Below are 24686 nucleotides of genomic sequence, written 5' to 3'. Positions count from 1 at the left end.
CATTTCACGCCAATTTTGAGACATTATTTTGAAAATTTTAATATTTCATATGTTTTGATAACTTTTTTGTTACTTTAGAAATAAAGCAAAAGTGCCATTGTAATAAATTTCTCACATGTTTCGATAAATTCATAAAATGATTTTCATTTCCGTACCCCGAATCCAGGCTTTATTTTACTTTTTCCGGATAAATAGAGGATATTTGTTTGTTTCGATGAAATATCAATTTTATTTTATAAGTGAGCATCAAAAACTGATATTTTCACGAGTGGCGTAGCCACGAGTGAAAATGACTTTTTTTGTTGCTCACGAGTGAAATAAAATTGATATTTCACTGACACAAACAAATTTTCTTTTTATTTCATGTGTAAAACTCTACTTTTATTACGTAATTTATAAAATATCGAAAATCGCGGGAAAGGTCAGCAGAAAGCATAACACAAATGACGCCTTTTTTTTTACGACGTCATCGTCATTATGGTCCCCGGTATTCATAACGCTCGGTATACAATTCAACTTCAATCGCGACGGAGAACCGGAACTAGTTCGGCAAAAACAGTGAAAAATAAAAATGATAATCTACCGTTTCAAAACTGTGGATTATCACTTTTATTTCACTGAGAAAACTCTATAATTCACTGGAAAACATAAAATAAATGACGTTACTCCAATACGGTTTATCAAACGTGCAGAACTACCTTAACTAAATGTGTTTTCAAAGATGACATTACAAACGGTCGTGATAACTAGTGTAGTAAGTTAAAAGACGTTTTAATCAAATTAGACCTACTAGTACATGTTCACTACCAAAACAGAATATACGAACTCATATGTTCAGTGACTCACTAAACAATTGTAACTTTAGAGATAGTGATAAACAAGTAATCTCATAAACAATTTACCCCGTAAAGTTGCAAAATTTATTGTTAAAGGCGATTTAAGGAAAAGCAATACAATATATAACACTAGATAAATAAAAACCAAATAATATATATAACTCTGGCAACATTGTACTGTTCGATGATTATGTTTTATTTAATGTGCGCATCGCGTCTGTCTCCCTAACTTTAGTATATTTAGTTATCTAAATATTGTAATATTTTATACAGTGACGTAGCGAGTGTATGGGTCAGTGAAAAGGTCGTAGATTGAAGATTTTACATTTATTTCAGTCTCATCTATACACATTACAGTAAAATTTATACTTGTATATACAACAACTTAACACAGTGTATAGCCATTCAATACGTTGAATTGTAAGAGACATTTTACAAGTAAATAACACTGTACATATTTATATATTCACAGGTAAACCAGAGGAGTAACTGCTTATTTATTATGCTAAAACCAAACTTAAAAAACAAAACCAGAGCTATTAAAATGCTGAACATGAAAAATAGCACTATTGCACAGGCTAAGAAATGGGTATACAATAGCCTTGCCCGTCTCAATCAGATTGAGACCGATTTAATTAGCAGTCATTACTCAGCAGTACTAAAAAGATGCATGAATATATTAATCAGTTGTTACATTATTTACAGAAGTAAACATTTCTTCTTTTGTAAACTAAGAAAGCAGGTTTTGGCACATAGTATTTCAAAACAACACCCTAAGTTTATCTGAATTAGTCAATGCAGCAAGCTTGAATTGTTAACAGCACTTTCCGCCTGGTCAAAAAGGGTAGACCTAAGGTCATTGTACAACTGACATTCTAACAATACATGAGTTTTATCTTCTATTAAATTACAAAATGGACAGAGACGCACATCTAATAGTAAACCTTCATATCGACCAGTCTCGATACGTATGGGAGCTACCCCACATCTAAATTTGCTGAAAGCAGACCTATGACTTCATGGCAGACTCATCTTACAGTACTTTTCAACACAGTATTCATCTTTAAACATGCAATAAGTTCTTAGTTTATTACGGCCTCTACCTGATGGGCCTGTATATGCATTCACACTTTTAGAATCCAATCATTTTTGAAATTGACCAACATGCGATCCTCAACCAACATAACACTACTGGATTTACAGATAAGTGTGGCAATATTACAAAAATGATTCAACTCTAAATCATTAAGCTGTTTACACACCCAATAATACCAGCTTTTGCAATGACCTGACTTTGAGGAAGCCCAGTTTGCTATCCGCTTATTTGTTCTGTTGTGTTAGTACACGAAATGCGTGACCAAAAGTTAACTACCAATTTCCATCGCCTTATGTGCATTGGTACCCACCCCATTTCACCGGAGACTGCAACAGTTGGTGTGTATTTCCCTCCACCACTCTTAGCCACCATCTTAGAAGTCACATATAAATCAAGGTGTTCATTAATTAACAAACCAAGATATGTATATTTATCTGAATTACTGAATGTATGTCGTATGAATGTGTTCACCAGTTTTGCACGTGCATGTATACTAACCATGCGAAACATTTTCTTCCCGCCTATCTTTCTATTCTCTGGACACTCCACTTCTTTGTTCTGTACACGTAAGACGTACTTTGCAGTACTGTCTAAAGTATACTATGATATAATTAGAAGTTTTCTATATAGACATATAATCTGTTTAGATCTTTTGAATGTGATCCTAGTAAGAATTATTTATTCTTTTCATGATATTGTATCATAATTTGTATTGTCTTTCGAATGCTGATATTGATGAACCTTGTATATGTTGTTCAACGATTTGTAAAACAGATGTTATCATTTCTTTTAGGCTTTGTCCATATAGACAGAATAAAAGTGAGTTAGAACCGACAGCGTTGGTTTTACTACTACCAACCAAGCCCCGGTTGCATATAAGTAGAAAATTTATTTATTTTCAGTCTATTGATATGTATTCACATTTATGATCATGTGATAATTGATCAAATCTGTTAAATGTTTGACAAACTGTGCTTCCTACATGTATCAGTATGTAACTGATTGATTGCTTGATTGATTGATTGATTGATTAACTGATCGATCGATTCATTCATTCATTCATTCATTCATTTATTTCAGTCTCTTCCATTTGCAACTACAAGTATATACAAACATAGCATTAAACATAAGTAAATTGCCATTCACTTTTAGAATTATAAGAGACATATAAAGCGGTAAAATATAATATTACAAACATCAAAATCCACCAAAATCCTCCAGTTGACTTAAAACAGTACAGGCATACGTATTCTCGTGTGTGTACGTGTGTGTGTGTGTGCTTGTGTGTGTGCGTGTGTGTGTGTGTGTGTGTGTGTGTGTTTCACCCTGGTGAACCTGGTATGATATTGAAATTATTGATTATCTCTGTTTATAATTTCAGAAAATAATGTGCGTTTTATGTGACATAACACATGTTCTTTTGTACTGCATTTCCTTTAAACTTATAGGCCCATTGGGTCGAGTGTGTTTAACTGTTAAATATTGCATGTAATTATATATGTTTACGTTACGTCACGTTAATCAACAATTGTTTTATCTTTCTTATCTTATACGCTTTGATGAGAATTTTTTATCATATTTGTGAAAAAAGCATGTTCTTGACTCCACCGAGAAGCTACATATTTTGGCAAGTGCACTGCGATGTTATCCCGGTGTGCGACTTAAAACCTCGTTTCGTCCATTTATAAACTTAATGTGGTATATTAAAAACTTCAATACAGCTCGCCTCACAAACATCTTAAAGTTTCTCATTACAGTGTTTGCCTATATCTGCCATTTTTTATGTTAAATTAAAAAATAATTCTTTCAATTTTAAAATCTACTTATGGTTCTCTGCAAAAGATAGTATTGAATATCTACGTAAATTACGAGTATTACATTTCTCTACAATGCAACAAAGAATTGTTCCTATGGCGTTTGTAATAAGAAACTTGATTGTTGATAACTGTGACAAAATGAATATTCTAGACCACCCACATTGACAATTCTGTTTAATAAATAGTTGGCATGTAAGCAAACTGTACCTTTGATAATAGATTTTTCATATAGAAGCAAAGAGAATTTTGAAAATTTTCTCCTTAAATTTATAATATTTTTTGTTTAAGGCACTCCATATTTCCTTTGAGTGCATGAGTGTTGTCCGATGAATGAACTTAAGTTACAAAACGCTTTCGTATTCCGCCGTTAGCCTGCTGGCGGTAAGGGATTTTGCCTTTGCGGCCGGTGCAGACCAAGATCAGCCATGCAGGCTGATCATGGTTTGCACTGTTCGATGTTTAGTCAGAAAATTTTCAGTGAATACTTCTCTGAATAATAAGTAGTACTGTCCAAACTGAATGATGGACCGGACCATTTTAGAAATCTAACAGAGTAAATGTTAAGAATGGACTGTTTGTTCCCTATTTTACAGGTCATTGCAATGCCTTGATATTCACATTTTTATGCATGAAGAATTTCTTGTCCATTAAAACGTGTTTTTGTCTGAATTGTTTTTGCCACGTCTGCAGAATGTAACAATAATTTTAAAGGATCTGTAGTTAGTCAAAATTAATATATCGGAATGATTTGACAATTCGTGAAGACAATACTTCAGCTGTCCGCGTTCTGATGTCGATAAGAGTAACACATGATAAGCATAATCGTAGGAAGCCCAAAGGATATTTTCCATGCATACCTGGTAGACCATTGAATTACTCCAATGTACCGGGAGAATTGTCTAGCTGGCATACTGTTGTAGTGTACATATTACGATATTTTTAAAGAGTTACTGAAACGGTTTGATTTGAAGGTCGAATCAATTATACAGTTAAAAGTTTTTGTATTAAGTGAATAATACAGACATGCACAAATACTTCTCCTACAAATTAATATTTAATCAGAGGCTCTTAAGACTTCAGAAAGAATCTAATTTGATTTGTGTTGATACCTCATTTGGCTATGTGTTTTTTATAATCATCTATGTAAGATGTTATTGCTAACGTTTGGCAAAAATGCTATTTTTTGTCATTGCAATTACTTCTTCTACATAGAATACTGGCCATTCAGGTAGACATTAGTTATTTCAAACAATATTCAGCATTCTGCCAAAAGCGAAAACATTGATACGTTACTACATTAACGGCAAAAGTGAATGAATGAGTTGATAAGACATGGATGTATATGATTCGTTTACACAGAAAAAAATATTGCAATGTTCAAACTGTATATATATACGGTCGGCTACTATAAAATGAAGTATGCCTTTGCAATATACTACATGCAAAAAGAAAAACAAAAGAAAGCGTGCACTATTTTGAAAGCAACGTTAGCATCAAATATATACCTATATTCAAGTTTTTAAATGGGAGATTAGTTTTAGTTTTTGCATAATTTCAATTTCAGTATCTTCTGTGCCCGCGTTATATCTTGCAACAAGCATAGTGCACCGATCTGTCAAATAATTCATAGAAACCACCTTGTTTCTGACTGTCGGCTGCAAGTTCAATCAGAGATTGGCAAATAATGCTCATGTCTGGACTTAGCTCAACTTCATTGTTCTTAATTGTAATTATAACCCTTGTGTATCTGCGGAACAGAGTTCGTAAGTAAGGTGACATCATATCTTCATCAACATGATCTAGCAGAAAAAGAACTACAGGTTTATTCTGAGTAGCTGCCTCTTTGATTTCGGTTTCACACCAACGACTTTCACAAAATGCATTCGATACAAGCAGTGCAACAACATAAGATTCAGAAATACACTTTACCATTTCCTCATGAATAGAGAAACCAGGCCGAAACTTGAGATTGCCCACACATATCAGTTCTTGATTACAATCCACACATGTACGCAGCGCCTGTGATAATTTAGGATAAATGTGTTCCATTGCGATGTTTTCATCTTCTCCACAGTAAGAGAAAAATATGAGATACCTAGCAGCAGTTTGTTCACAAAGTGTTTGTTTTAGCCGTTTCACCCTGTCTCCTTTGATACGCCGGCGCCGTCGGACATAACACACAAAAAGTATGCTGATTATTGCCACCACGAACAACACAGATGAAATATATGTTGCTATTGTAACAGTTTCTTTTATGCAAAGAAATTTGCTTTTTCCAATTACACCTACATCTAACGCAGTAGATGTTCCGTCGAGAAGACAGGTCGGTGCGCGCTTTGTTTCCGTTTGATTGTACTGCGACATCAACCATTTAAGAAAAGTAACACTATTGCAGGAACAATGAAACTGATTGTCATTAAGAATTATGACCTTTGTGGTTACATCATTACCATTGTGTACCTTTAAACTTGGAAAGATTGATAGTTTGTCCAGTTTCTGAAGAAAGTCCATTTCTATAAACTGTATACGATTACCCGCTAAATTCAGGATTTTTAAATCGTGAAGCTGTTGGATATTAAAATCCACTTTACTAATTTTGTTTAAAGATAGATCAATTTTAGCAAGATTTTTGTTATGTGTAAATATTTTACTTGGAATAACAGATATTTGATTTGCGGATAAGTTGATAAAGTTTAGTTTTGCTACATGCTTGAAAAGAAGTTCGAAGTGGGGATTTTGTTCCATTTTATACAAATAATTGGAACTAAGATCTAACGTGGAAAGACTGCCAAGTATTTTGAAAAAGTCTGGTGACACGTATTCTAGTATATTGCCAGACAGGTCCAAAAAGGTAAGTCCAATGTCTGTATTATCAATGAATTTAACGTCGATCTGCTTTAAACCGTTTTTCCGCAGGAAGAGAGTTTTGGTGTTCACTTTGACATCGCTTCCTTCCAAACAGTGGGACATGTTATATGTCACATTTATTAGTGATACCCTCATATCTAAAATGTTGTTTAAGTATAAATTTGTCACTGATGTCATCATTTTAAGGAATGCATTTAAGAGACATGACTTCGCATAGAAATCCCGTATTACAAAATCAGTCTTCGTCTTAAAAACCTCAATCATTGACACGCTTAAATCCAACGTTACGTTATTGGTTTCACGAAATTCCTGAGGAATCGGCACGTTGTTTGAAGGTATCCATGGTCCAGATATATTTAGAAACTCTAATGTATGTATCTGAAACAGTAACGCAGTATCTATTTCAAGCATAGTATTAGTAATAATGAGCTTTTTCAGAGGTTTTCCCAGCAGTACCTTTATAAAAGAGTTGCCAAAACGATTCATAGATGTATAGGCGCCATCCGTTGCTACAGAGTCTAGATTTAATACTTCAAGATTTGGCAAATTACCGCCTTTCAGCGCAGAAAGTACAACAGGAAATCTAAGTCTAGTTGTTCCAGATAAGTCTAACACTTTCAAATACGGCATTGCTTTCAGGTTGGAATTTTTTAGTTGGTCAAAGTCAGTGCTATGAGGACCAAAATAGCTTAAATTGATCAAATTGCTGAAACGATAGATTTCACCAAATGAGTAACCACTATAATTTTGCAAAGTCATGGACTCGAGCTTGTTCCAGCTGTTGTCAGTCCAGAACTTATCTACTCCTGTCTCATCGGCCTTACCTTCAACAGTTAGCATTTTTATACCATCAGGAAGTTTAAGTGGCATGTATTTGTCGCATCTCATTTTGTTTTTGCCGCATTTACACCGAATATCACATCCTTGAGCGGAATAAGTGCTTGCCAGTAAGGTGAGAATTAAAAACAAATACTGCAATGTTAATTTGATGTAGGATGACATTTCTGTACTCTGAAATAAAAACGAAAGAGTGGATACTATTTCTGGTATTCATGAAGATTTAAATGAGGCTTATTGAATAACGTGATTTAGCAATAATTTGAAATGGCTATGCTTGTATGTTTTTAATTACAACTTAGTGACAGATCTTAACTAAATGTTGAACAAGTTTATTTACCGCGTTTCGACTAGTGACTAGTCACAAATACCTAAAACACCCCCACCGTGTTCCATTGTCCAATGTTTGTTTATGCTATTTTAAGGCCGGTTGTGCAACAAGTCTCTCTTAAAACGGGTTCCTTAAAATTTTCATGCCAGAGCCAAGCGAGTGAGCTACTGGCATCATTTTGCTACTGGAATATGGTATATATTTCACACTTGGTGTATAAGAAGCAGATTTTGGAGAAACTAATGTTAGAAACATGTGAAATAAATTATACATTTCATGAATTAAAATACTTCACAGAATGTGAAAGTTAGCAGGGAGATGGGTATTGGGAGTTAGAATTCAGTATCTGTAGTTACGTTCTAATTACCATCCAGCTCTGTGTTGGGTATTCAAACGATCTAACGCTAATATCCAGCCAGAGGTGAACACCCAGCTAGCTCTGAGTTGGGTATTCAGAGTAACTAAGACGAATATACAGCCTGAGTTGAACACCCAGCTAGTTCTAAGTTGGGTATTCAGATTAACTAAGACGAATATACAGCCCGAGGTGAACACACTGCTAGCTCTGAGTTGGGTATTCAGATTAACTAAGACGAATATACAGCCTGAGGTTTATACACAGCTAGCTCTGAGTTGGATATTCAAACGATCTAATGCTAATATCCAGCCAGAGGTGAACACCAAGCTAGCTCTGAGTTGGGTTTTCAGAGTAACTAAGACGAATATACAGCCTGAGTTGAACACCCAGCTAGTTCTAAGTTGGGTATTCAGATTAACTAAGACGAATATACAGCCCGAGGTGAACACACAGCTAGCTCTGAGTTGGGTATTCAGATTAACTAAGACGAATATACAGCCTGAGGTTTATACACAGCTAGTTCTGAGCTGGATATTCAAACGATCTAACGCTAATATCCAGCCAGAGGTGAACACCAAGCTAGCTCTGAGTTGGGTATCCAGAGTAACTAAGACGAATATACAGCCTGAGTTGAACACCCAGCTAGTTCTAAATTGGGTATTCAGATTAACTAAGACGAACATACAGCCTGAGGTGAACATACAATTAGCTCTTAGTTGGGTATTCAGATTAACTAAGACGAATATACAGCCTGAGGTGTATACACAGCTAGCTCTGAGTTGGGCATTCAGATTAACTATGACGAATATACAGCCTGAGGTGTATACACAGCCAGCTTTGAGTTGGGTATTTGCGACACATAAGAAAAATGAAAACCCAGCCGGAATCGAATACCAAGCTAGCTCCGAGTTGGGTATTCAAATTTTCTTAGATGAATATCCAGCAAGTGTGAATTCACCGTTGGGTGGGTATTCGATCCTGGTTGTGTATATATTGTTCTTATTTGTCGATAACCATTACTTTTGACCTACTGATCTCAAATTCAATATTGGTCATCAGCAGGTCATGACCTTCACGATCCTACGCCCAAGCGTTCATGAGTAATCATCCGAAAACCGTATATCTATTTTGGGTCAAAGTGATCTTGACCTTGACTTACTGATCTAAAAATCAAAAGTGATCATTGTCTGGTCATGATTCACCTCCATATGAAGATTCGTGATCATGGACCTTAACGTTCTCACGTTATCCTCCGGAGACGGTTTTACTGTTCCGGGTCACTGTGACATTGACTTTTGACCTACTGGTCATGATAAACTTTTCCTAATAAGTTTCGTTATCCTAGGTCCAAGCATTGTCAAGTAATTGTCCGGAAACCGTTGAAAACTGTTTCGGGTCACTGTGACATTGACCTTTGTCCTACTAATAAAAAAAAATCAATAGGGGTCATCTGCTGGTCATGACCAACTATCCTATCAAGGTTCGTGGTCCTAGGCCTAAACGTTCTCAAGTCATCGTCCTCGAACCATTTAACTGTTCCGGGTAACTATGACCTTGCCCTTTGACCTACTAATCTCAAAATATATAGAGGTCATCTACTGGGCATAATCAGGCATACTGCGTATCGCCAAATGGACCTAACAATGTGTCTGTTAGAGTAACTGCATCTAAACTTTTATCTAATCCCAACTACTACACATGTGAACAATCGTATATTCGAACCGTGCGCAAAGCTGTTATTATCATTATTTATATAATAATAATATCCTCTACAATGTAAAGACTGCATACTTTAATATTAGGCAATGAATGGAACGCTAACGCACACTTTAAGAATGTACAAGTTTTGTTTTTTTTTATTGTGGGGGGGGGGGGTGGCGGAGAGAGGGGGTGTTTGTTGTTATCGTTTTTTTGAAATCTTCGTCAATGTTTAATATAATGCATGACTTCCGCATCCGAATTTTGACAGGTTTTTGATAAATGTATCTACCCACACATTGCAAATATTTTAAGTTTTCTGAAGCGAAACGTAGATGTGTATATAGATTGATATATTTAATTGCAGTCCATGATGAAGAAAGTCTTCAATATCATGCCAAGGTTGTTATATTTAGTGTAATATTAGAAGTACCCCCTTTCAAAATATGTAATAGATACAGTAGGTTTTTCTTCAAAAGTGTCCTCTAATACCCCAGTCGGGCACACATACGGCGCGGATAGCTACGTCTAGCTACGGACAGAAACGTAGTAATCCGTATCGATCCGTACCAGAGCCGTACCTCAGAGTAGTCATTCGTATTAATCCGTACCAAAACGTGGTCAAAACGTATTCAAAACTTATTCCAAACTTGCAAGTTTCTCCAACTTTTAAACATGCACAAAAGTTTGAGCGAACTGTAGCCATTTGAGCGTGACTTTAGTCCAACTTGGCTGAAACTTATTCATCCGTAGTTAAACGTACTTAAACGTAGTTATCCGTGCTGTTACGTACCTCGCCGTAGCTGAACGTAGTTATCCGAGGCTGCTCGTACTTAAGCATAGTTCAACGTAGTTTACCGCAGACCCGTCCGTGCGTTGGGCAAGTTGCAAGGCGCAATAAAACGTAATTCAACGTAGTACCTCGTACCTATCCGTACTTATTCGCGTCCTGTATTGTTTTGTTTGTTTCCTGTTTCTCACCATTTTCCCCGTACTAAGACGTACTGCTCCGTAGTTATACACCCACAGACTAATCCTATCCGCACCGTACCTCAACGCACGGACATATCCGTATGTGTGACTGTAGATTTACAGACGTAAGAAGCCGTTTCGCTAGGACGAACACCAATATTGTCCGAGGCGAAGCCGAGGATAAAATTGGTTTTCGTCCTAGCGAAACGGCTTCTTACGTCTGTAAGAGGATACTTTGGAAGAAAAACGAGTAACTGTATCTGACTTATACGACGATAATTGTACAGAATATATTAATGAATGAATAAATAAATGAATAGAATGTTTTTTTTTTCGAAAGATAAACATTAAATTATTATCGTGTGCCTTTCTAAATATACTGTATCATCTAGTGGTATAACCCAAACTTTTCGTGCATTCAAATTTCAAACGGGTGCACACTGGCCATAGCTTTATCAGATCAAATGGTTCAAACGTTGTTTGAATGGTGAATTTTACGCCGATCAGATGGAGAAATATGGCCGATACTACAAATTTCCGGTATTGTAAGTATGATTTAAAGGAATTTCTACCCATTAAATAACGAATCAAATGAAAACGATGGGTGCACCTGGAGCGCAAATGTGTCTATGTTTTAGCACATGTGTCCATTTAGCTGAGATTTGTGCCGCTTATTCAAACACTTCTGTACAGTCCGGCGGGGGAAGGAGATTTTTGACAGTTTTTGACAATATCACCTCAAATATAGTGTTTATCGGCAGCAAGTAACTGTTTAAACCCTTTTTATGTAAAGGTCTACCTCTTAAAACAAAGCGTGTGTATTTTCATAGAATTATTCAGAGTTGTTTTTGAAAAATCGGCCGAAAACCTGATGCAACGCCGTTTCGAGTGGTTCGCTATGCAACGCAATCAAGTGGATACCGTTCTGTGTCTTACTTGCGAATTATTATCCATCTTAAAAAACAGTCATTAAAGGCTAACAATGAATAAATTTAGAAAGTTTTATATCATTATAATGATCCCGCCATTTCTAATATATTGTACTTTTACATTTTTATGCTCGCTTAACATTTAACATATTTTTGCGGACACTGTCAAAAAACATCTACACAAAAACATAAAGCAAGGATGAACATCGAACAAGATCATTTAGTAAATAATAGTTACAGTTTGCAAAAACAAGAACCAGTTCAAGGATATTTATCTCATCCACGAATGGTACTGAACAGCATGCCAAAAGCGGGTTGACTCTTTAAATCAGTATAGTAACAACTGGTTACTTTTTAGTCCCTTAAAACCAATACAATCCGATTTCAGTAATGATTTGCTGTGCATTTAAGCCGTTCATACAAAATAAATAAAGTTTGGTCCATGATAAAAGTATTGACCAGTTGTTTGTACACATTTTCATTCATATTCCTGGTGTAGCCTTCATTTATTTTCAGAGAGATAAATCACAGTGAACGTTAAAATTGGCCAGGGAAAAAGACAAAATTTTATTTGTCCTCCATAAAACAGAAATGACGTAATAAACCTCTATGGTCGCCTTTCAAAAATGAAAATACAAATGAAATACAGACACCAGTGAAAGAAAATAAACGGACTAGCAATAATACTAAGAGAGACGTGTCACAGTTGTACTATTTAACTGTCTGTAACTAAAGAAGAAAATCGATGTTTGCCAAGGGGTACTTATTCGATTTGATAAGAGTTAGAAATATTGTAAAATAATGTATCTTTTGCTTCAGAAAGTTGTCTCAGGACAGCCTTGTCGCTTGCAATGTCTATATCTAAAAAATCTGTCTCTTCCTTTGTTAATTCTTCAAACATTTCATCAGATAAAACTCTTTCTTCTAATTCCTTATTTCTTGATATTTTGGTGCTTGAAGTTGGAGTTAGCAGAAGTTTTTTATTCACTTTGAGCACATAAAGAAAACGCTTTTAATCGTTTGCTTGGTAACACGTCTCTCTTAGAATTGCTGGTCCGTTTTTTTTATTGGTGCCTGTATTTCATTTGTATTTTCATTTTTGAACGGCGACCATAGCGTTTTATTACGTCGTTTCTGTTTTATGGAGGAAAAAAAAATCTTGTCTTTTCCCTGGCCAATTTTAACGGTCTCTGTGATTTATCTCTCTGAAAATAAATGAACGTTTCACCAGGAATATGAATGAAAATATGTACAAACAACTGATCAATACTTTTACCATGGACCAAATTTTATTTATTTTGTATGAACAGCTTAAATGCACAACAGTAATGAAATCGCAATGTATTGGTTTTAAAGGACTAAAATTTACAACTGTAACTATACTGATTTTAAAGAGTCAATCCGCTTTTGGTATGCTGTTCAGTACCATTCGCGGAGGAGATAAATATCAGTGAACTGGTTCTTGTTTTAACGAACTAATACTATTATTTACTTTATGATATTGTTCGTTGTTCATCCTTGCTTTATGTTTTTGTGTTGATGTTTCTTGACAATGTCAAAAATGTAAAAGTACAATATATTAGGAATGCCGGGATTATTATAATGATATAAAACTCTCTAAATTTATTCATTGTTAGGCCTTAATGACTGTTTTTAAGACGGGTAATACTTCGCAAGTAAGACACAGAACGGTATCCACTTGATTGCGTTGCATAGCGAACCACTCGAAACGGCGTTGCATCAGGTTTTCGGCCGATTTTTCAAAAACAACTCTGAATAATTCTATGAAAATACACACGCTTTGTTTTAAGAGGTAGCCCTTTACATAAAAAGGGTTTAAACAGTTACTTGCTGCCGATAAACACTATATTTGAGGTGATATTGTCAAAAACTGTCAAAAATCTCCTTCCCCCGCCGGACTGTACAGAAGTGTTTGAATAAGCGGCACAAATCTCAGCTAAATGGACACATGTGCTAAAACATAGACACATTTGCGCTCCAGGTGCACCCATCGTTTTCATTTGATTCGTTATTTAATGGGTAGAAATTCCTTTAAATCATACTTACAATACCGGAAATTTGTAGTATCGGCCATATTTCTCCATCTGATCGGCGTAAAATTCACCATTCAAACAACGTTGGAACCACTTGATCTGATAAAGCTATGGCCAGTGTGCGGGTGGCTGTACATGTGTTTGTACATTGGTATTATATCCCGTATCCTGTCACCAACAAGCTGTGTAACGATTTTATCTTGCCGACTACCCTTTACTTACATACTGTAATCTAATATTTTGTAAATTAACAAAGCGGCAGCCATTTTTTTTAATCAAAATTCATATCTGAAATGTACTAGCAGGATATGGAATATATCCTGTCTCCACGTGACGTCTATTGACCAGTAGAAATGCAAAAAACTTGTAGGAGGTTAGATAAACATCACTACATGATATACAAGTTCTAAAAATGACAGACCCTTTTTTAACGAGGAAACGAACGAACAGGACGAAATCCTAGACCTCTTAGTACCATCCTTGACTGTTTACATTGAGGCATCGGAGCTCCGTTGCTTGATGTGTCATTTTGTAATGTAGGTACGATATATTTTATCTGTTTATAAATATTGCGTTTCAACAGTTTAATAGAGGTTTATTGTGATTTTAATCTTGGGTCTATAATATCTGTTAGCAATACACTCGCCTTAATGTTTTAAAAACAGCCTGTTAAACGGAAACAGGCCACAAAAGGTAAAGTGAGCTATGTAGGCTCACAAAAAGAATGGTTACTAAGCTTAACTGAGGACATATCGATGAATGCCTGCTCCGTGTTAAAATTAATTACCTTGCTAAATCATTGTGTATCTAACTTGAACACAATACTCAAACGAATATCACCAGGCAGAGTGTTATTTATAAACAAATAACAAATTGTTTACTTTTCTCGTGAGAAATTTAAAAAAATTAGGGCCTAATATAAATAATATTTGATTAGGTCTAGAAAACAGTCGTTAGTTATCGCTAATCTTTTGGTAATCTGTGTTCCTTCAATAAAATTCGGTTATGTTCTTATAAATTTACGTTACACAAGATTATTAGTAATTCTAATAACAAGAGCTGTCATAGGAGACAGCGTGCTCGACTATTTCGATGCTGGATAGTGAAACTGGGCACATCTGAGGAAACTAAAGCCGTCACTGGAGTGTTTAATGACTTCAATTGTGGATGAAGATATTGCACAATAGCCTGAGTCTATGTCAAAAATATCAACTTAAAGTAATAAGAGAGGTAAAGATAAAATGTATCAAAACACTATATAAGTATATTCTAAGCAAAAAGGGGCATAATTCATTAAATATTGGTGCCAGAGTTGTGCAGCTTGTGTCATAGTATGGGTGATGATGTTGAACAACTATTTTAAGTTTGAATCAAATCCATTCAGTAATAACAGAGACAGAGTGAAAGTGCATCAAAACTTTAACCTAAAATTCTAAGTAAAAAGGGGGAATAATTAATAAAAAAATTGGTGCCAGAGTTATGCCTCTTGCATCATATGGTGTGGGTGATGATGTTGAACAACTATTTTAAGTTTGAATCAAATCTATTCAGTAATAAAAGAGACAGAGTGAAAGTGCATCAAAACTTTAACCTAAAATTCTAAGTAAAAAGGGGAAATAATTCATGAAAAAATGGTCCCAGAGTTATGCACCTTGCATCATATGATAAGGGTAATGACGTTGAACAATTGTTTAAGTTTGAATCAGATCCATTCAGTAATAACAGAGATAGAGTGAAAGTGCATAAAATTTTAACCTGAAATTCTAAGTAAAAAGGGGAATAATTCATGAAAAATTGTGCCAGAGTTATGCATCTTGTGTCATATGATGTGGGTGATGATGCTGAACAACTATTTTAAGTTTGAATCAAATCCATTCAGTAATAACAGAGGTAGAGTGAAAGTGCACCAAAACTTTAACCTGAAATTCTAAGTAAAAAGGGGGAATAATTCATGAAAAAATGGTGTCAGAGTTGTGCACCTTGTGTCATATGATGTGGGTGATGATGTTGAACAACTGTTTTAAGTTTGAATCAAATCCATTCAGTAATAACAGAGATAGAGTGAAAGTGCATCAAAACTTTAACCTGAAAATCTAAGTGAAAAGGGGGGATAATTCACGAAATATTGGTGCCAGAGTTATGGCCCTTATGTCAGATGATGTGGATGATGAGGAGGAATAAGTATTTCAAGTTTGAATCAAATCCATCAAGTAATTACAGAGATAAGTTGAAAAAAGAGAAAGTGCACCAAAACTTTAACCAAGGTGGGGACGCGGAAAGACGCCGACGCCGGGGCGAGTAGGATAGCTCTCCTTATACTTCGTACAGTCGAGCTAAAAATTATTCTTGTCTCTGTTAAAACAAGTTTACGCTAGAATGACATCACGTTAATGTGCGGTGACGTCAAAGGTTTTGTTGCGACCACGCAACCAAAAAAGAGCGCCACTACATCTTATCTATTGTTTTAGATAAAGGGCATATTAGAATCGAAATAATATATAGCAAACCGTGTTTTAACACTATTTATACGCTCGGGCGGTAATAAGTCGTACAAATAAGTTCTGCGCATGACTGACAGGACGGCAACAGTACGATGGTGAAAGACGAAGATGCGATGGCAGAGCGCGACTGTACGATGGACTGTCACCATCATACTGTCGCGCTCCACCATCGGACTGTCGTGTTATCGTCATCGTATTTCGCGCTTCGTCATCGTACAATCGTACCTTCGCCTTCATAGGGAACAGTCGCTGGCCTTAACGGAACACCTTAGTTTTCACATGGAGCGGCTTACTTAATTTTTAATTTATCAGGTATTGCAGTGCGGTCTAAAGCAATCATTGCCGTTCTGTTTATAAGTTGAAATTAATAATTCTTTCTTATATTGTTAAAAAAAACTTTATTTGCATTGCAATTCTAAATTATTGATACCTTCAACAGAAGATAGTCAAAAATTAATTCACCTTGAAAAGGGACATTCTTACTTCAGGCACAGTTTATGACTTTGTTCACGATTTTCACGTGCAGGTAGTTAACTGATAGAGTGCGTTAATACAGGACACTTCTGTTTATAAAGTGTCCGCTTACAACCGTAAGAAGACACTTTTACAATAGCTCTGCTGGGGGTATAGTCGTATAACTTGAGATACCCATTCATCTGGTCCGTATCAAAAAACTGATTTACTGGAAGGGAAGCCTTGACCGACGAGGCGTGTAATTTAAGCAAATGTATGTGTGTGAAGTTGTTCAGAGGGTCTCCCGTTGAAGGTCTAGAAATATAGGTATGTAATTCTGATCCCAGGTGCATTTTTGTGTCTAAATTCTGAGTAATCTGAACGCTGGAGTATACCAGACATATAACGACTTTACTGCAGACAACATTTTGGTAGAACTCACAAAGCTTGTCAACTTCTACCGATAGGTACGGGAAGGGGTAACCTTTCCTGTAAGAGGTAATTTCAGGACATTTTTAAAAACGTTTGTATGAATTGATTGACTTCTACTGTACTTTTGGGTCGCTTATCATTCAGCTGTCAAGTTTTGGAGCACCCGCTCTATCCTGGCTCCCTGAACCCGTGCCTGATCATCCACTGCATTAAACATGCTCAGCAGGAAGGCAAAGCTAAGATGAAAAAAGTCGAAACAGTGAAGATGCAGGTCGATGCATGGTGAAACTCTAAATCATGATGGCGAATGTCGAAGCTAAATTGATGAAAGTCGAAACTACGAAACGAAACTACGACGGTGAAAGTCGAAACTACGGCGATAAAAGTCGAAACTATGATGATGAAAGTCGAAACCACGATAGTGAAAATCGAATCCAAGATGGTGAAAGTCGAAACTACGATTGAGGCGAAATTCGAAAGACGCGGGAAGTCGCAAGTCGAAACCACGATGGAGAAAGGCGAACCCGCGATGATTTGACAATCGAAACAAAGATGGTGAACGTCGAAGCCGTTGCACCTTAAAATGGTAGCAACGCATTTTGGTAGTCACTACCAAATTGCGTTACACTCAACGCAATTTGGTAGTTTACAAAAAAGTAGTAACGAAATGCGTTGGATATGCACATCCAACGCAAAATGGTATTGATATTAATCTCATGATTTACTTAAAGAAAATTTTGAGACAAATGGAAACTATTATATCAAAGAGAGTCATAATGGAACTTAATTGCTCACCAAACCTTGGCCCTTTTACCTTGAAAATAGAACGGCCCTAGATTCAGTTAAGCAGGATCGCTGGAACAGGCGTGAGAGAGGCCAATGAAACTCTAACTTTGACATACATCCAGAGATATTGAAGTAATTTGGCACAACTATTCAACGCAATTATATGATGCGTCGTTCGTATGACCCTCGGGCAGGTTTCACAAACGCACATAAGTAAGTATAGATCGTTGGATCAGGATCAGATCAGGAATTCAAGAGATAAACAAGAGAAGGTCACATAAGACGGGTTGTATAATACCTTTAAAAACATATGAATGGTAGACATGCGACCTTTATTCACAAAATATCTTTAGAATATTTCAATGTTGTTTAATATAGTGAAATACAATTAAATAGTTCAACCCGGTAGTAAATTTCCGAGGGTAACCGATTAATTTATAAAGCGAGATTTACCGAGGTTGGTCGTGTGTGTAAATATCAGGCACTTGTATTTTTAATAGTATACCAGACATTACTTTCTCGTATTTTCACCTGGTGCTGGAAAAAACTTTTCCGACGGGGTGTAGGACTACCGTTCGGCTGAATGCACAACTGCACGCTCCTAAATGTTACATCTGTTTTAAAGTTGAGGTTCAGTGGCATATTTTGTTAACTTAGAGAGTCTGTCCATTACATTTCTTACCCATCTAAACACACAGAACCAATTATTTCCATGCGTTGTCCGGAGAGGACCCAGAATTAAGGACTGTGACTCAATGCAGACTTGGAGCGCCGGTATATATTACATACTCCGGTACATACCGGATTAACTAAATTTGAACGAAAATATCTTAAATGTACATATTTTGTAACCATGGTGATACTAACCCTAACCTTTAGTCAGTATTTTATGCATATTGTACACTAAATGCATGCGGACATGCAAAAATATGCATAATTTTGCCGTGCGCTACAATTGATAATTACTTTCGGGCATGCGCATTAGACTGCTCCAAGTCTGCAATGAGTTACATCGAAAATTAAGTACCACTCTCATAAATACACCAAATAGACTGACAGAGAATTTAGGTTTTTGGAAAATAATTCGAGTAAGCCCACGCAAACATATTTGACCATTCTTTTACGTTGTGTTTCAAAGATATCTGTGGGGGAGAAAAATCTTTTATGCCGAAAATATTTATCTAAGACCTTTAAACACGCACCGAATTCATCATTTATGTTTATGAGGGATGTTTAAAAAAATATCTAGATAGAGGAGTCCCACGTGCGATCCTCACATTTATACTTAGTTTTAAATTAAACATTTCCGTGCTTTAAAAAAATCTCGGTGGACTATCCTTCCGACAACTCTAGCTCATTAAAACAACAAATCAAATAATGTTATTGCATATGAAACATCGTTTGAGGCCGCTTTCACACGCTTAGCAATCTACATTTTGGTTGTTTCTATATGAAAACTATATGTCGGGAGGGGAACTCCAAACCCTCGAACCCCACCATTTTTATAGAAGACATTCCCTCCCTTTATCTCTCTCTTTTGTGCGTAATGTAAAAATGGGCACAGCCCGTGGTGAAGAAAAAATTCATCATCTTAGTTTCGTATTGTCACCATCGTGGTTTCGAATTTCGACTTTTATCGTCAGTAGATGACAATCTCCGTTATCGTTTTTTCGACTTTCGTCATCGTGAGTTCGAGAAGTCATAATTCTCCAACATATTGAAAAGTAAAGGTAGTGTCAATTTTAATCTAATTTGGTAATATTTTTGCCAATTATTTTCTTGCTAGTTTTACTTCCGTAACGAATTAATTTTGATAAATTTAAATAGAATGTGTCTATACTGGATTATATTCATATTTCATTCGCCAATAAAACTGTGTAATAAGATACTTATTTGTGGCAAAATTTGCATACTGTAATGGATTAATGAGAAAGTAAAAACGCATATATCAAACATTTATATCTTTTATATACGGTTTCAGGCTATGAAAATAGCAATTGTTGTACTTAAGGTTATGGGCACGTAATGACATTCGGCAAGTTACGTTCGATAACATATCTTCTCCGTAACGTATTTCGTAATTCTCCGGCTGCTCACATTGTTCATACGAGCAACCAGCCGGAAAATACCGACATCCAATACGGAGAATACGTAATATTACGGACATTGCCGAATGTAATTGTGGGTCCGCTTCCTTTGATTCCATTTCGTTACTTTTTCGTGGAGTACCGTAGAGTACCGATACCTATTTTAGACCGTGACATTAAAATTATAATATTATATGTAGATACGCCCTTATTGCGTTGAACCCTCGATATGTCAAAAAATCCTCGGAAGCAGTAGTTCTAAGATTTCGGTAAGATCATTTGACCAGAACTTGCATGTTTTGATATACGAAGAATTAATCATTTTTCAAACAGAACTGAAAATCGTGTCTAATTTGATTTGTACGGCACTATCATTATCCGGAAATAGATGTCTGCTCATTCGCCGAGGTTAAATGCCAAGTGGTATTTCCCATCGAAATCTTTGAGAGTATGCCGATTTTAACGATTTTCACGCTTCAATATTGAAAACAAAATTATTTAACCACATTCAAGCAGAGCATTTTTTTCCTGTATCGAAATTTAATTGTTCTATAGGAAATAACTTTAGACACGAGCGGGCACCTAGGTAGAACCATCAACGTAGATAGAATCCTCGCAGAACGATCCACCTGACTAGAGCTTCAACCCAGAGAAGTACGTGGCAAGTTAATGATCAGAAAGTTAATTATAATTCAAAGCGTTTTTTTTTTCTCAAATAAATACGGTGTTCCGTTTGGACATTTAATACTAAGCACGATAGTACGTTGACGAAAACGCGATGGCGCGATGGCACGATGATGAAACAACGATGGTCCGATGGTGAAAACGCGATGGCACGATGATCAAATCGCGATGGTGCGATGGTACGATGGTGAAATGTCGATGTAATATCGCGTTTTCATCATCGTACCATCGCGCTTTCACCATCGCACCATCGTACCATCGCGTTTTCATCATCGTACCATCGTGCGATCGCGTTTTCACCATCGTACCATCGTGTTTTCACCATCGTGCCAACGCATTATCATGATTGTACCATCATGGTATCACCATCGACAGGTCACGATTGTCCAAACGGAACACCGTACAAACAAAATTAACACAGCATGAAAATAAATATTATTCAAACTCTTTATACCTTTTGTTCTCATAAATATTCCTTTACTGTAGAAATTCAAGAGAACAAAGCGTTTTTTTCTCATCCATTTAACTGCATAAAACTTTGATAAAATTGCAAAATCTTCCTACAATATTACTCCCTCGGGTAATATGAACCATCGTCTTTTGTAAACTTAACAGTTTTCTATGTTGTAGTACACACGGCCTGTAAACATTGGCTCCTTCTCTTTACGGAGGTGAGCTGGAAAAAAGCCAATATTTCCGGTGCTATCGACCGGAACTATACAAGAAATGTTAACAAAGAAAGAGGGTGGGTTGATATTTAACTTTCAGTGACAAAATGGTTTTACATTTATGTATGCAGATCGATTTGCAGAGCGAACGCATTTCTTGGTTTTGAAGACTTTTGGGAGTTGTGAAATAGGAAAGGTTCAAACCTACAGCGGACATACTTTTATGTCTATATATTTTGTTCTAATTTACACAAATGAGAAATTTCAAAGTCGTCATATGTATCTCGTTAAAAAGAATGTCTTCTAGCTGTACAACCTACGTGGTTAGTTTACGAGTTACATCCGTCTACAAGAGGTGTGGTCAGTGCTGCAGAAGTGGCGCGAAGAACCAGAGGCGGAGCCAGCGTACATTTAATATTAGGGCGTTTAACGGTTTTAAGTTAATATCAAACTGTTCGTTTTCCTTAAACTGCATTGATAATTGCTCTTTATCTCTTTTAACATTTTCGTGGCGCTCAAACATAGGGTCATTAGATGTACATGTATATGATATTTTAATGTAACTTAAGGTAAGGAAGTCATCCAACTGGCTTACGGAAGGTCGATTGTTACCCAGACGCCCGCCCATAATGAATAAATGCATGAACGGGCACCTGGGGTACTTCTCCACCACCAAAGCTGGAAAGTCGCTGTATGACCTAGCTATAATTGTGTCGGTGCGAAGTTACCCATCCCACTCCCCCAGCTGTGAGTATATACTTAATATTAACTCAACATGGCTTTAGTTCACACAGCTATTGCTGTAAAATGTCAAACAAATGGACATGTATATTATCAAAACATATCCCTCTAATATATTTTAAGGGCGGAGAAAAATCTTAAAAGCATGACATTTTCAATTTAACTGTTGTCTTAAGAACAAGTGGGATACTAACTTTTTAGCCGTAACTTTTAGTCATCTGTTTTTATGTATCTTTATTCAAACCAGACTACTGTATATACATGTCCAACAAAAAGACTTTCAGTAAAAACAAAGCAAATACTGAAAATAAAAGAGTATCATTTCAAGGTTAAATACAATTTATAATCATAACCATTGCCAAATAGTTTACAATACTCAGTTTATTTCCAAATTTCATTGGCCATGAAAAGCATTGTCGAATGGAAAAATCACTTTATATTAAAAATATCATACTATTTATTATACAAAATTCTCTTCACTAGTTTAAGGATAACGAATAGCTTGCGGACAGCTTAAAAACAGTAAAATGTACGTCGGCGCCGCCTCTGGTTCTTAGCGCCCTCTATGCAGCGCTCGCTCCTCCTCTTAGCCAAACATGCACCTAGGTGGATAAAAACCCTTCAACAAAACAGCTGTAGGACATTCTTTCCACGTTGACATTTAAATCTCTAACTAGCATAAACTAGGACGAAGTATATAGGCATATGTCCACTGTTGATTTGAACCGGTCCTATTTCACAACTTTCAAAAATCATCGCATCACGAATTTTGCTTTTGCTCTGCAAATCGACCTGCATGCATAAAAAGTAAATCATTTCTGAGTGCAACTACATTGCACGTTTTTAAAATAAGGTCTTAAATTTATTAAAGAAAGTAAAAGATAAACTCACCCGCTTTCTTTGTTTACATCTCTCGTACAGTTCCGGGCATAAACACCGTCTCGGGACGTTTTATTGGCTCTTGTTTTTTTAACTCACCACCATAACGAGAGGGAGCCAGTGTTTACAGGCCGTGGTTTAGAATTGTATACTTTATACACACGTTACTCTCTCAATTCAAACTTCCTAGTCTTGTGTTGATATCACATAGAAATTTCAATAAGATAAAATTACGCAAAAATATAATTTTATTCATTTCAATACCAAAGCTCGTTTTTAAAAAGTCACAAAAGAACACATGAAAGATACTTTTTAGCAAATAAATATATACTAATACAATTTATAGAAATAAAGAACTGTAGATTATGATTCTTTTAAGAGGTAATGTTTAAATTTCACACTCGTATTAAACAACGCCCTATCTCACAATCTGAAACTAAACCCGACGTGTCACTTTACGCAGTCTCCGGAACATCACGTCTTTCTAACCATGCTACAAAAAATATGACAGATCCGGGCTTTTCCTAAAATATGTTTCGTTTTCTTTAATTTTCTGATACTCTTAACTTTATACAACTTATCTGTATGTAAATATAAACTATAAATTTATACACAATAGTTTTAAGTATAAAGTATGTAACTATCTTCTACCAGCTTAACACCTTCCTGCCTTGTGTCACAAACCTGATTTGTCCTCGAAATTAGTGTATATCAGAGAGAAACATTAAAGTGGATAATATGAGAGAGAGAGAGAGAGAGAGGGAGGGAGAGGGGGGATAGAGAGAGAGAGAGATGTATCTGGTTATATTGGCATAGCTCTATGTAAATACACAACCTGATACTTTAATGTGCCCAGTGAGCAATGACACAAGTGAAGCCTTCTTTCCTAAGAAAACAAGACAGGTCTAATAGTTGGGAGAGAGACCCTGGAGAGCATCTAGAAAAATTCAAGCGACTGGACCTACATGAAACTCTAGACTGACAGTCAAGCATACCACGATACCATAGGAACAACCTTTTAACAAGAGCACTGCCTTGCGGGTGCTGACGCTCATCTGATTTTTTTGTATAACAGAAAAATTGTCCTACCCATGATTTTCTAAGTCCAAAAGGGGCCATAATTCTTGCAAAAAGCAGGGCAAAGTTATGTTTCTTGCTGTACATGATCAGCGTATGATGGTGAACAAGTGTTGCAAGTTTTAAAGAAACAGCTTTGATAGTTTATGAGAAAAGCTGACCTAAATATAAAACTTAACCAAGAAATCTGATATTTTCTAAGTCCAAAAGGGGCCATAATTCTTGCAAAAAGCAGGACAGAATTATGTTTCTTGCTGTACATGGTCAGCTTATGATGGTGAACAATCGTTGCAAGTTTTAAAGAAATAGCTCTGATAGTTTATGAGAAAAGCTGACCCAAACATAAAACTTAACCAAGAACTCTGATTTTCTAAGTCCAAAAGGGGCCATAATTCTTGCAAAAGGCTGGATGGAGTTATGTTTCTTGCTGTACAGGGCCATCTATTGATGGTGAACAAATGTTCCAAGTTTCAAAGCAATACCTTTGATAGTTTAGGAGAAAAGATGACCTAAACATAAAACTTAACCAGGCAACGCCGACGCAGACGCCGACGCCGAACCCGACGCCGACACCGACCAAGT

General features: G+C 36.1%; 1 protein-coding gene across 1 annotated transcript; it reads right to left on the bottom strand.

Moving 5' to 3' along the window:
* Nucleotides 1-1148: 1148 nt before the first annotated feature.
* LOC123544869 (toll-like receptor 6) lies at nt 1149-23121 on the bottom strand. The gene is made up of 2 exons (XM_045330950.2): nt 21194-23121; nt 1149-7628 (listed from the first exon to the last, which is right to left on the bottom strand). Exon 2 carries the CDS (start codon nt 7617-7619, stop codon nt 5331-5333), a length of 2289 nt encoding a protein of 762 aa, XP_045186885.2. The 5' UTR covers nt 7620-7628; nt 21194-23121; the 3' UTR covers nt 1149-5330.
* Between the last annotated feature and the right edge of the window lie 1565 nt (nt 23122-24686).

The sequence above is a fragment of the Mercenaria mercenaria genome, chromosome 1 (genome assembly GCF_021730395.1).
Source record: "Mercenaria mercenaria strain notata chromosome 1, MADL_Memer_1, whole genome shotgun sequence".
Classification (NCBI taxonomy): Eukaryota; Metazoa; Mollusca; class Bivalvia; order Venerida; family Veneridae; genus Mercenaria; species Mercenaria mercenaria.
Note: the sequence above shows the minus strand (reverse complement) of the source record. Positions and strands in the feature narration are given on the sequence as shown.

Excerpts from the sequence above, each read along its gene's own strand:
- LOC123544869 (XM_045330950.2), bottom strand. The coding sequence starts at position 7,619 with ATGTCATCCTACATCAAATTAACATTGCAGTATTTGTTTTTAATTCTC.